The sequence below is a fragment of the Diadema antillarum genome, unplaced genomic scaffold (assembly GCF_040938485.1).
Source record: "Diadema antillarum isolate AM-2024a unplaced genomic scaffold, OU_Dant_1.0 scf00000024, whole genome shotgun sequence".
In the NCBI taxonomy this organism is placed as follows: domain Eukaryota; kingdom Metazoa; phylum Echinodermata; class Echinoidea; order Diadematoida; family Diadematidae; genus Diadema; species Diadema antillarum.
In genome coordinates, this window is record NW_027270913.1 from 2,009,670 (window position 1) to 2,022,725 (window position 13,056).

Below are 13,056 nucleotides of genomic sequence, written 5' to 3' on the forward strand. Positions count from 1 at the left end.
CTCGAAATTCACTCCAATTTCACTCTAAATTCACTCTTTTTTGTTTTCACTCCTTCAAGAGTGAAAATTTTCACTCGATTTTTTAAAGAGAGGTTTATGAGAGTTGGAGCTCCATACTGTGATGGCGGTGAGGACTGCATAGAGAAAGTGGTCGGCTTCAAATAGGGAACGTGACGTCATATCTTCTCAATCCTTTCCCTGCATGTCGTTGCTTGCACCAGGGAGGTGACCTCTCTTCACCTCCCTGCTTGCACCATGCTTACACATCTTCTCGCGTCGCATGCAAAGTCAACTGACGTCACGGGCATGTTGGGCTTCATCCGAATCCGTTTCCGCTGTTTTCTATCTCAGCATAGAGCACGGCGCAAGATTCTTGCGCACAAGTTGATGCTGGTACTAATATGGATAGCGCAAGCTCCACAAACCCGTTCGCGCGCGTAAGCTGTTAGAATAATTCATCGATCTGCTGAAATTGTATTGTTTACACACACACCAACATTCGCCATTTTCGTTTGGATGAAAGGCTGCATCGTGTTCGTTTGTTTCCATCTGATTGCTCCCACTACCACCCACACTACAGTATACCCGGGTTCGACCTTCAGCTCGTTCACGTCAGTGAATTTTGCCTACAAGCCCAGTGTGTGGAGATAGAGTGCAAGGTGCAGACTTTAAACAGTCGTTCCAATCGACCACAGCTCTCTCTCTCTCTCTCTCTCAGCCTCTCAGTTGACGTTTGCACGTCTGAAACTCCTACACTTCTACTGACGTACAATACAGCACCCAAAATGACAGGTAAGTTTGAAGATTATTGCTGCTGCATGCGTTTTCCCATGTTTGTAGTGTGTCGGTATATGTAGACCGAGGCAATCATTGATCATCAGCAGATTTGCCAGACAAAAATACCGAAAAAATGCAACGCGCAGAGTTTCTCTTCTGTGCTGTGGGTATAGCACAGTACTTAAATACAAAGTGCCAGGAGGTGCATGGAAAGGAACCTCTACTATCTCCCTGCATAGCCTGCACAGAGCAGCTGATATAGAAACGGATACCGACATACTATGGAGGTGGGAATTTAGGACAAAAGGGGAAAAATTCCCACCTTCCTGGACATACCAATAACGATTGTACACCTCGTGAATTCTGACATTTCTAACAAGATGCATATTTCTGCGATAGATAAGGAGTCTCCTTTTGGTTAAAGGAGACCTCCGCATGATTTTCAGATTTTTACATATGAAAAGCCATAAATTAGTTATATACTGAGGACAAGGTTTTAGAATTTACGAAAATTGGGATGAAGAATAGGGATATTTTTTAAACCTATAGCAAAGTGCAATGAACAAGGATGATGACATGGCAGAGTCACCATTAGAATGCATGCATGAGTTTGGGCTCAAGGAAGCAGCACAAAAGAAGAAGGCATGCATAGATTTATATACAGGTGAACTCGCAAGCAAGTGGCATTGTAATGGAATTACACAGCTACATTTCTGAAATATGTGAGCCTCCTATGTCATCATCCTTGTTCAGTGTAATTTGTTAAAAAGGTTTTTCAAAGTATTGTTTCTCTGCTCAAGAACCACAATAAATTCCACAAATCTGTACAAGGTGTTGTTGATTTATGTACTACATGATGTGAAATTATGAAAATCGTCTGGAATTCCCCTTTTACCTTCTTCTAGCTTCTGGACCTTGCCTTGGTTGGGAGATATATCACAAACACACAGAGACTTGGTTTTACCTTTAATTATTTTGTTTCAGGACTACAAAATGGCTATCTGTATTAACAAAGAAAAAATGGGTGCGGCGCTGGATACTTGAATCGGAGAGGGTTTTGATATTGTTGTACATGTATTTCTCTTATAGTTATTATAGGCCTACATGTATTTCTTATATACACTGACATGTTCTTCCTAAAATATCACTCTACATTTTAAACTCGATCCCCATTAAAATGTCGCTATCTTGGGTAGAACGGAACTCTTTCTTGTGAGCACTTCCCCTATAAGTCATCCAATGTATTAAATGGCCCTGTGTTGATATATTTGACCAGAAGAAGAAGAAGAAGAAGAATCTTATTCTGTTTCACATTCCCTCTTTTTTAGATCACTTTCATACGGAAGTTTCGTATTATATAGTTTCCCGAGAAGATTTGATTTCAAAATTTTGCTCTGGTTGCGAACATTTTCAGTCACCCTTCCAAGGTGTAGACGTTGGGTGATTTCAAGTTCGGTGCTGGTGTTAATGCTAGTGCTAGTGCTAGTGCTATCTCCCCAAAGAGCGTTTGAGAGTAGAAAAATGTATTTGTATCTCCCAAACAACAGAGCTCCAACTCCGACGGTCAGATTACCCAATACCGATCACGATTATCAATCCCCAATACTGAGGTGCGATGTTGGCATCAAACCACGAAGAAAAATGGGATGCCAGATAAAAGTCAAATATTATTAAAAAGACGCATTCATGACCACTTGGTTTTAGACACATAATTAAGAAGACGGATTGAAATGCCGTAAATTTCATCTCTTCTCCAAAATACAGCGATCTTTATTTTGCACCCAGGCTCAGATATCAATAGGTAAGTAGTCATGTCTAGAGTGTTCGTGTACGATAAGTGGTTGCTGGATTGTAGGCGACAATAATTGCATCAGCTGCTAGCATAGACATTGCACGGACAACGTGCATCTACACGTGTACTTGTAGTATGCAGTGAGTGAATGTGGGTATCGCACAGCAACGCTAACACCAGCACCGAACTCGAAATGACAAAGATGATCGGTCTAGCAGACTACATTCAACACCGGGCCCAACACCGCCTACAGGAAATACGCCATGATTTTGAGGTCAACTTCCGTACACCGACTGATTTCACGTTCGGTTTTATTGCCGATGCTAGGGCTGAGATAACACTGACACTAGCACCTAGCTACCACCATCAACTTGAAATCACCCATTGTCATCCTTGACTTTCAGCCAGACATATTCTGTATCACCTTAATTTGCCAGTTTGGAGTTTAATGACCGAATAGCTCATCATGCGTCAACGTACAATAATCACCTTTCTTTTTCTGTTGGTTTGGCCACAGTTATAATAGGCACTTTGAAGCTTTTCAAAGTGGCAAAATGGAACAGCTTGCCATCAGACATAGCAATTTATCGAATTGTTTAAACAAAGGATGAATCTACTTTGACTGTGCACGTTGACCAGTGAACCTGACTGGTCCGTTTGTCAACACTTGGGAAGGCATCCATTTTAATATCTTGTATTAATTGAACGCATTATAGCAAACATTCTCTATTGATGCTGCCGAATACCAGGCTTGCTTTCAGGCGAATGCGCTATAACAAGCACCATTTACCCGGTAAAACGCGAGTAATCACCCTATCACAGATGTTAATCTTCAAAACCATGTTTGTTAGTACAAATTACCTTTCTCTATTTTCGTGGGCAAGCTGGAACCCTGAGTTGGCTTCTTCTATAGTGCAGTTTCGCTCTGAATCCTGGTTGTCCTAGAAATAGGACAATCATAAAATTGTCATGCAAATGACTTCAGCTGCATACATGTCGCTATGCCCGTTCAGTGACCCTTTGACACCCCGAGGAAACTTGTATCGGTCAAAAGGCATCCGAGGATTATGTTTGTTTGTTCATTTTCATATGAGAAGATGTTTGGATCACCCATATTAAGCTGCAATAGCTGGTCTTCCATGGGGTCCATTTGAATCTTAGGCGGGACCACTTCACCGGCCGATGAATAAATGAAATGGGATCTTTTGCGTGCATGAGTTGTGACTCTCTCACACCCGAGACCTCCATTTAATGTCCTTACCGAGGAACAGAGTTTGTAGTCTCACTAGAGAAACGGTAGGATTACACACTACATTGTATATGGAATCGGGAATCGAACCCGGATCCTTTGAATCATAAGGCAGAACCCGGGTCCTTTGGATCATAAGGCATAATTAACCCTTTTTTTTTTTTTTTTTTTTTGCGGGGACCGTTTTAACATGCTCGGTGTAATTAGATTGCCTTGACGTTGTCAGCAAAACTCTGGTTCCGAAAGGATGGAAAGGCTCGCCTGTGTCATACTTAATTCTGAAATGCTCATAGACTTGATGCGCAGGTCACCAAGTTCCCCTACTGAGTGGGTTAAAACGGGGCTCCACTGAAGTCGGCTATGTAGCAAAGCATGTCAATATGTATGGGCCTACCGATAGACCAATTCGATTTGAGGTATGCCTAACAAAAGATAATTCATGCACTGTCATACCGACGCACCTAGCTTTTTTTTTTTTTTTTTGGTATCTTCTTTGGAAGTCCCCCAGTTATGGCCGCCAATTATATAAAGTTACATTAGTTCCGTGAAGTCGGATTCGTCTAGGCACCGATCACCCACCAGATGTACGGGCTCACACGCTAAGGCTGCATTCACATAGAAGTATACTATTCGGGTATTCGGGCTCGTTTTTCGAGGGCACGCGAATAGCTTGAATCGAACGATAGGATTTCCTCACACCGGTTCACATAGGAGGGCACTATTCGAAAGTACCGAATAGCTGCGAATAGTATAGCAAAGTGGGAATCGAGCTTGTTCGATTTTCTTGCAACGTATACCGTCTCTCGTTTATGAAATAATTACACTTTTTGTCTGGATTTGCCCTTTAGCAAAAATAAGCATGTTGACTGACATTCTGATGCAGTTTAAAAATTGTTAATAAGATTTGCTGGGATGTAGGAGGAAGAAATCCTCACTGCATGGGATGGCGAGTTGACGGTGCGGGTGATGGTGTACTCGGTGCCCGAATAGCGAATACCGAATACTTCTATGTGAACGCAGCCTTATAGCAATGACTATTATAATCAGAAATAATGTTCAATGCTGTATTCTGTGAGACTCGCAAAATTAATTGCTCTTGTGAATTTGAGCAGGCATTAGTCAAGGTAAGGTGCATGACAATTTGGCCTTGTGATACTCCCTTCAGCTGACTTTACCTGTTTACTGTTGTACTGTGCACTGTAAATTTCTGCAGCAGAGCCCACAGGGTGCGGACAAATAAAAACAAGATAAAGGGAGAAAATCCACAATTTCATTCATACATCATAATAGAGCAAACTGTTCCAGAATTATTTTGTAGGCCTTTGCATGATATGTCGGCAGATTTCAACAAACATTTTAGAAGTCGGAAATCCTTCGTCATCGTCCACTTTCGTCATTAAATTTCGCGTGCAGAACGTGGACTTCGACGTGATGACGTCATTTCATGATACATGTACTGGGCATGCTCCATATTCTCTGGCACGTCCACCGCCAGAATCGAGAACGCGTCCTCAAAGTTCTTCACGTCCTCCCAGACTGCGGACGGGCAGCGTGCGCAGCGTGTGCTGATTATGACGTCACCACATCCGTGGACTCGTACTCTCCGTCGACTAAATTAAAGGACAAGTCCAACGTCATAGACATGTGGATTGAGTGAATGCAGCGATACTAGTATTAGTAGAGCACATCAGTGAGGGTTTGAGGACAATTGGACAACCCGTTAAAAAGTTATGAACTTCTGAAGTTTCTGCTTAGTCACTGCTGAATGAGAAGACTACCACATTCTGTGATCATACTGATGGCACATGTGTAAAACGATATAAATATTTAAAAACATAAAGAAAGTTCAACATTTTCACTTTTCTCGCATAATAAAGAAAAGCTTGACTTGCCTCTTTCAGAAGGCTGGGGAATAATATTACCCTTTACATACGTCAGCGACAAGTCGCGGAAATGTGCACCTTTTAAAAAAAAAAAAATAAATCATGGGGGTATTTGTGCATGTGCTTGGTTTTACGCCTGAAATGTTCCATTTTTCTAATAAAGTAATTAGCTAATGCTTCTTCCCACGTGTGGTATAGTATTTTACAGGTTCTGAAGTACATGTACTTTAGTTTTCAGTGATTTGTCTTCCCATGGCCTGTTCTTTGCGCACTCAATGCAATGTTTGCTGCAATCAGCATGGAAAGGAAAAACGAACAGCTGCATAGTTTTGTTTTGGGGTTTTTTTTTTTAATTTAAGAAAGTGCGCTCGGTTGTGTATTGTATTGAAAGCCTGATCATTAGGTTTACATACAATTTACAAAGAAGGGATTCTGGTTTCTTCTCCCTCTTGGCTGAAAACGAATGAAGATTATAGTCGTCGCCATGTCGTGATTCGAATTTTGTCGCTGTTATGTTGTTGTCGTTTTATGTTTGTCTTTTCACCCAGCACAAATGTATCACTTGTCGTGAAGGAGGGAATATAGGGCCTATACAGTTATAATGGGGATTACCTTGCCTTGTACAGAGCACTATAGGAAATGGAGGACATTGTGCTGGATTTTTAAGAAACGCATTTCCGTATTGTCTGTATGAAAAAAAAAAAAGAAGAAGATTTTTTGGCGAACTCTGACCTGTACGCAGCATGAAACAAGAAAGAAAGTCTCAAAGGGTATTATTGTCATGCTATTCCGTGCAACGTCACGTTTATAGGCACACAGTTGAACCTGACGTACAAACCTGTAAACATTTTCGATACAGAGTAGTGTACTATAGTACACACTGTGTCGTAAATGTTTACAGGTTTGTACCTTCATAATATCAGGCAACAAAAGGGCGTACGCTTGTACTTAAACATTTTGATTATCTAATGTCTATATACTTTGATGTGTTCTGTGTGGTCTATGATTGTGAGTTTCATGGATAATGATGTCAAAATCGGGGCCGGAAAAAAGAAAAGTTTCGCAACACGGTCACGACAAAGCAAGCGTTCCTGTTGAACTGTATGAACCTTTGTGAAATTGTTCCGCAGGAAGGAAGGTTACACGCTGATGTACATAATAGTGCAAGTTTGCGGCAAACCTGTAACTTCCTCCTGTAAGGGTAATCATTTTCTTATGCTTGTGTGTGTGTGTGTGTGTGTGTGTGTGTGGAAAAAATCTTGCATCTACAATCAGAAGAGGTCAGGTTGAGTCTTAAGACAGTTTTTAATCAATGCATAATATATGAAACTATCTGTGTCGGAAAATTAACATCATACCCATGATCACCGAGACACATTAATCCCATTGTCTAAATGACTACGTGCAACCTGTAGACGTTCATGAAGCATTGATCAACGTAAATGCGCTGTGCTTCAGTTCAGGTGAATAAAGGAATATGACAATTACCAGAATTGCCAGAACTGCCAGGACATTAATAAAACAGCGCAGGCTGATATACTTACAGTGTATCGTGGTAAAGAATGTCATATTTATGAAATAAAGGGAATAATTTCCCTTCTCGAAATCCAGTAGCAGTTTTATCGATAGGATGGAACACATATTTTGAACAAAAATGGCATACAATTATTCTGTGTACTAAAGTTGCCACACAAATGATGTTTTGTAGAGCAGTTGTGTCCAAAGTTCATCGGAAATTGCTACACAGCCATCCGCAGGAAGATTATTCGCTGACATCATATTCTGTATAAGCCAATACGTAGGTTTACAGGTAATACAAATAACGGTTTATATTGCACCCGTCGATCCCTGAACCTTGGGCCTTTTAAAGGGGTAGTCTAGTTTTGGTTGAGGCCTAACTCCAGGTTTCTAAAAAAATAATTTATTTATTTATTTATTTATTTGTTTTTTTGGTGAGATGATGAGAAACCTCTAGTACAATGTGAAAAGGCATGTTATTCCAAGAAGAATTCAGCATTCTATTTGATGAAACTTGCTTTGGAAATTACTCAGATATCCAAAAGAGAGCAATCCTAATAAAAGATGGGACCTACCTTTTGTTACGATCGCTTTGTTTCATTTTATTATTGGATGAATCGGCAATTTCAAAACCGATTTCCGTTAGATAAACTTTGAATTCCTCTTAGAAAATAAGTTTAAATTCTTCTTAGAATAGTATGCTCTGTACTATTTCATAAGTGGTTTCTCGGTATCTCGCAAAAAGTTTTTTAAAGCCCAATTCTCATCTCCACCAATAGCGTACGTGAATTGACACCCGACCCAATATATGCAGCCGATGTTGAATACTGTGTGCAGTTTATGATTATACTTCCATCTCTACGCTATTTACTCTTCCTTTCTGTTCCACTGCGTGAGAAATACAGTGTCTGTTCCTTTTGCTGACGTCACATCTCAAACCTAGTGGGAAAAATGCAAACACAGATATACGATTGTTTCCAATGTTGACTTTCATGAGAACGAACGAGAGAGAGAGAGAGAAGGGGGGGGGGGCATAGAAGTGTATGCACATGTGCAAAAGCAAGGGTGGAAGAAGAAATGTAGACCAATGGAAAGTAATGCAGTATTACGCATAAGTAGACCAAATTGACAAAGAGGTTGTACAGGTCAAGAGCATTGGATGTTGAATCATTGGATGTTGAATCAATGATGACTGTATGATAATGAAAGTCTGTTGTCGTGAAAAGTTGTACGCATATTGGGGGCGGGAAGTTCAAGTTTCTGAATAATCCTCATATAACCCAGTCGCTCATCGTGAGTGCTCTGTTGATATTTAAAGGCAGTTCGTATATAGTTCCACATTGTGTACAGATAAAGGTTATTTGCCAGAATGGGCATGTTGCTTGTAAAGTAATGAAATCACTTTTCTCGTTGTCCTGTTGAATACTGCTGCCAGCACGTTCACCAGACAGAAACAGTGTTCGTTAAATCCTATAGCTGACAGTGATAATTGGAAGAAAAAAAATGTTATTTCCTTCAACGCAAAACAAGGGAAATGGATGTTTCCCCCAGATGTTAATTGATGCGCCCTTTCGTGTGTCACCATGTCTACACAATTCGTTCTTATTTTCAAAATGAATTACATGAATCGTTACGTCGGGCAAACTAATTATGCATTAAATCGCTCAGAAAAGTGTGTAGTGCCTAATGCAAACTAAGGGGAAAAGCTAATTTCCGAAATAATTTATGCGCATGCTGGCTTAGTAGGGCCTGTGTCCTTTCAGAATTGTTCTCAATATGACCCAAAACACAGAATGCCATGGTAAAAGGTGTTATCGTGTCTTCCCCGTTTCCACACGTCTGCAGACTACACACGCTTTCAAGAGCCCCTGCCGGAAGTGAAGGTGCCTGGCGAAGCTCCGCCCTCAATGGTTCCACCACCCACTTACGAGGGTCAGCAGCCCCCAGCTGGCTACGAACAGCCGGCTCCAGCAGCTGCTTACCCACCACAGCCCCCAGCTGGCTACGGGCAGCCGCAGGCGTTTGGCATGCAGCCTCAGCCCCAGCCTCACGTTTATGTGCAGGTAATGGTGTAGAACAAGGAGCCTATCGTGTTCCAATTGATCATTTAGAATAACAGAAGTTCAAGTAAATTACTCGTAAAACTGAACACCAAACAGGGAGAAGAATACCAGGAATGATAATGATAATGGTAATGTTTTGAATGCGCAAGTAAACTCGCCTTCTCTTGTGACTCTTGTGACTTCATCTGAAGTTTTGCATTGTATTCAAAGATTCCGCATTGTTGTAACATGGAGCAGAATAGACAGATTTATTCATGTAGTCTAATCAGTAAACAGAGTATGTCGTTTATTCTATGAGGAACAGATCTATTTTTGACAAATAACATGTGATGCTTAACTATTAAATTTGAGTTTGGACTATTTTGTAGAAACTCCCATAAATACATTCAAGAAAAAAAAAGTGGCTTCAAAACGCAAAACTTAGTAGAAGGCCCCTGCCAGGTGAGTCAAGTTTGAAAGCAAGCTATAAAGAAAGAGATTCCACGTCTAAAGTGCCATTGGCTGTTCTTTCTCACGAAGGCGCCGGGCCAACAGATGATAACCCACGTGACCACGACTGTCATCCCTCCCAGCGACTACTTCGGACTGGCCCTATTCGTGACGATTTGCTGCTGCCTCCCGCTCGGCATTGTGGGATTGGTGAAGTCCAGTGAGGTAATTAGAATTCACCACCAAGATCCATCAACTCGCAGACAATTGGCTATAGCCATTCAGTATTTGCTTGTGAGGTTAAAACTACAGTTTAATGGTCTGTTGTACGAGTCTCCCCTCTCTTCCCGTGTCTTCTAGCGCGGGATACAATTTAGAATGTAAAACAATGCAACGAACCATGCTCATGAGAAATGAACAGGCGATTTGAAGGAACCTATATACCCATTCACTAGATCAGATTGAATTCACAATCAGTTTGAATTTTTAATCATCAATCAGTGCTGGTAATAATCTAACCAAGAGATGATAAACTCCACGGTTCATTGTGCATACCTTTTCATTGTAAGGAAAAAACAAACAAATTTACAGCAAAACGGTCACAGATCGAGGGCGAAAAGGAAAGCCTGAAAAAAATACATTAACTGAAAATAGGAATCGAATGACAGTATATCTGTCAAAATATCTTCTACATATCGGGACAACGAGATTCACTTGTATTATGCATTTTATACAGCGAAATCCCGCTATAATGAAACAGACGGGACCGGATAAGAATTCTCTCGTTTTAACGAAATCTCTGATGGTTCAAACACTGTCAAACGGACGAAGTAAATACGTTAGAGGACACAATGACAGTTTTCCTGGATAAAAATCTCGTTCTAACAAAAGCTCATTGTATCCGTGCTTGTTGTAGCGGTGTATCATGAAGTAAATGCTTATTTTGCCTGTGATCCCTCTGAACAACAGATCGGGTCCCAACACCTAGATTTGTATCGACGTTGCGTCGGTACTTGACCAAAGAAGACTATAGCCTCGAGTAAAACAGGAATAAAAAATCACTAAAATACAATTGCTTAAAGATTCCATAACGAATTTCCCGCAGGATAAACAAAAAATAGAAACCGAGGCGATTGAGGAGACGTCTATGGAAGATTTTGTTTACAGTGTCACACGCAAGACACTACACATGATCATACCCCAAAAAGCCAAGCTCTGATAAGCAAAGGCCGAAATTCAGATTGTAGTCTGTATTTCTAAGTCCACCCATATTATTCTTGTTGACGCGTGAACTAACATAATGCCATTTGTTTTGTTTTGTGTCTTTTCTTTTCGTTTTCAGTTCTGTTGATGATCACAGCGATAAATCGCTTTACTTACCATAATTAATTTTTAATGCATACCTGATGTTCGACGATCAGGTTGTTTGTGACAATTAGAAGATCATTGCCCACCCGAGCTGATCTGATCCTATCCGATTTGGCAACAACTAATTTTGGCAAGCTGAATTCCAGGTGTTGAAATGTTTTGAATATGAACATGTGGATTTCTCTCGATAAAACATACATAACATTTAATGTATTTGGGATATTTTCGCTGCCTTCTGCAGGTGAAAAACCGCGCTGCCATGGGCGATGCTGCGGGCGCCCAGCGTGCCTCCCACGAAGCCCATCGATACTCCATGATCGGTCTGGGGATCGGTATCGGGAGCTGGGTGATTGGCATTATCCTCATCATCGTCTACGTGGTGGTCATCGCCAGCGCCGTGGCCAGCGCGGGGAGTGAAATTTCCGACCAGGTTGATACCTGGAACGACTTTAACAGCTTCAATAATAATTGAGCTCAGTCGATGAATACTTTCTTTCGACTGGTCGTATGAGTTGCGTCCTTTCGATGATGCATTTATTCATCAGCGTGGCTAGGACCAAGACCATGCAGTAATGATATGAAATACCTTAACTTTATATAACATTAATGTGTCTTTTCTATTTGGTTCTTTTTTGAGGAGCAACTGGGAGTTGACATTTCTTTTTGTTTGCTTGTTTATTTGTGTAACGGAGGAGGACCACAGAAACACAATTTGGTCGTTTTCTGTGTATTCTCGTTAATCTTACTGATCTATGAGGGTCAGTGAACAAAAGACAACAAAAACAATACTGAGATGGTAGGTTTGTAAGATTTGGTCCTTTTCCCTAATAATGATCACGTGACACACCTCCCCCAGCCTCTCAAAAAGACAGTAGAATTCAAAAAAGATTAAATCTTCCACTATACGTTCCCTGTTCATCGCTGAAATATCCAGTCAAATCCTCAGTGACTCAACCCGTCTCAGTCCCTTTTTTTGTCATTCTAGCCTTCTTTTTAACCAATTTGAATAATTATCTCACAAAAGGATAAAAATCTGAAGCGCCCTCTCAACCAAATGTATGCCATGCCTGTACAGTCGTTATGCTTCTAGTGCTGCAGTTCTTTCGATAGGAAACGAGGCATAAAAATAGTTTGATTTTTATTTTGTTGTTGTTGTTGTTATACTCTTCAGTTTTGCATGTGTTAATGTTTGTGTAGTAGTTTCTATGAATTATTATAAGTTTGTGACCATTGTGTAAGCATTTATCTGCATTCTTTTCTCGAGTGCGAAAAACACTATAAAGATACTGTAATCTGTGATCATGGTACTTATTTCTGTTTGCGTAGTCATGCATACATTGTGTGTTGTAAGAAATAACTTATAATCACGTCAGTACTCGCCTGATATTTTGCTGGTAATCACAGCCTTTGTTAGTCGTAGTCGCGATTTGCACAGCAGTGTACTTCTGTGATATGAGTAATTGTTTTGGATTCAATGTCATAGTTTCCGAAATGTTTCGAGGCTTATTTTTGTTTTGCTTTTGTGTGTGTGTGTGTGTGTGTCGAATGTTTTCTAACCTTTAAATTGAAGAGATATTGTAAGTAGTGCTATTCCTGACAATAACCAAAGTGTATAGTCACATAGTGGCGACTTCGTTATACTAGTACAGTGTATTCGTTTATGTTCAAGTTTCTTTAATAAATACACACACGAAGTCGGGTTGTTTCCCCGTCACGTTCTCGTGCACCTTTGTAAATGATGTTGGTCCTTGTACCGAGAATTATTTTGTGGTGGAAGTTGTCAGCGGTTAATCCTACAACATGATGTTTTTCTGACTTCACAGTTATCTTTACATGCGTTTTGCAAAGATCTGCGCAGATACAATGTATCTGGTATAGCAGCAGTTAAGTCTTTACATGTACTTTGAAATCACGGAAACACAAGTATACACCCATAGTAGACACATCATTCTGTTCAAGAGCCAATTTCAGTACATG

The 13,056-nt window shown here is 40.5% G+C and overlaps 1 protein-coding gene across 1 annotated transcript; it reads left to right on the forward strand.

The window, feature by feature from the left end:
- Positions 1 to 522: 522 nt before the first annotated feature.
- Positions 523 to 12,815, forward strand: LOC139732997 (uncharacterized). Its single transcript, XM_071643838.1, has 4 exons — positions 523 to 792; positions 9,065 to 9,282; positions 9,802 to 9,936; positions 11,321 to 12,815. The coding sequence occupies exons 1-4, from the start codon at positions 786 to 788 to the stop codon at positions 11,549 to 11,551; spliced, it is 591 nt and encodes a 196-aa protein (XP_071499939.1). The 5' UTR covers positions 523 to 785; the 3' UTR covers positions 11,552 to 12,815.
- The last annotated feature ends 241 nt before the right edge of the window (positions 12,816 to 13,056 follow it).

Coding starts and splice junctions, on each gene's coding strand:
- LOC139732997 (XM_071643838.1), top strand. Junction 9,283..9,801: donor AGCCTCACGTTTATGTGCAG/GTAATGGTGTAG, acceptor TTTCTCACGAAG/GCGCCGGGCCAACAGATGAT. Junction 9,937..11,320: donor GATTGGTGAAGTCCAGTGAG/GTAATTAGAATT, acceptor TGCCTTCTGCAG/GTGAAAAACCGCGCTGCCAT.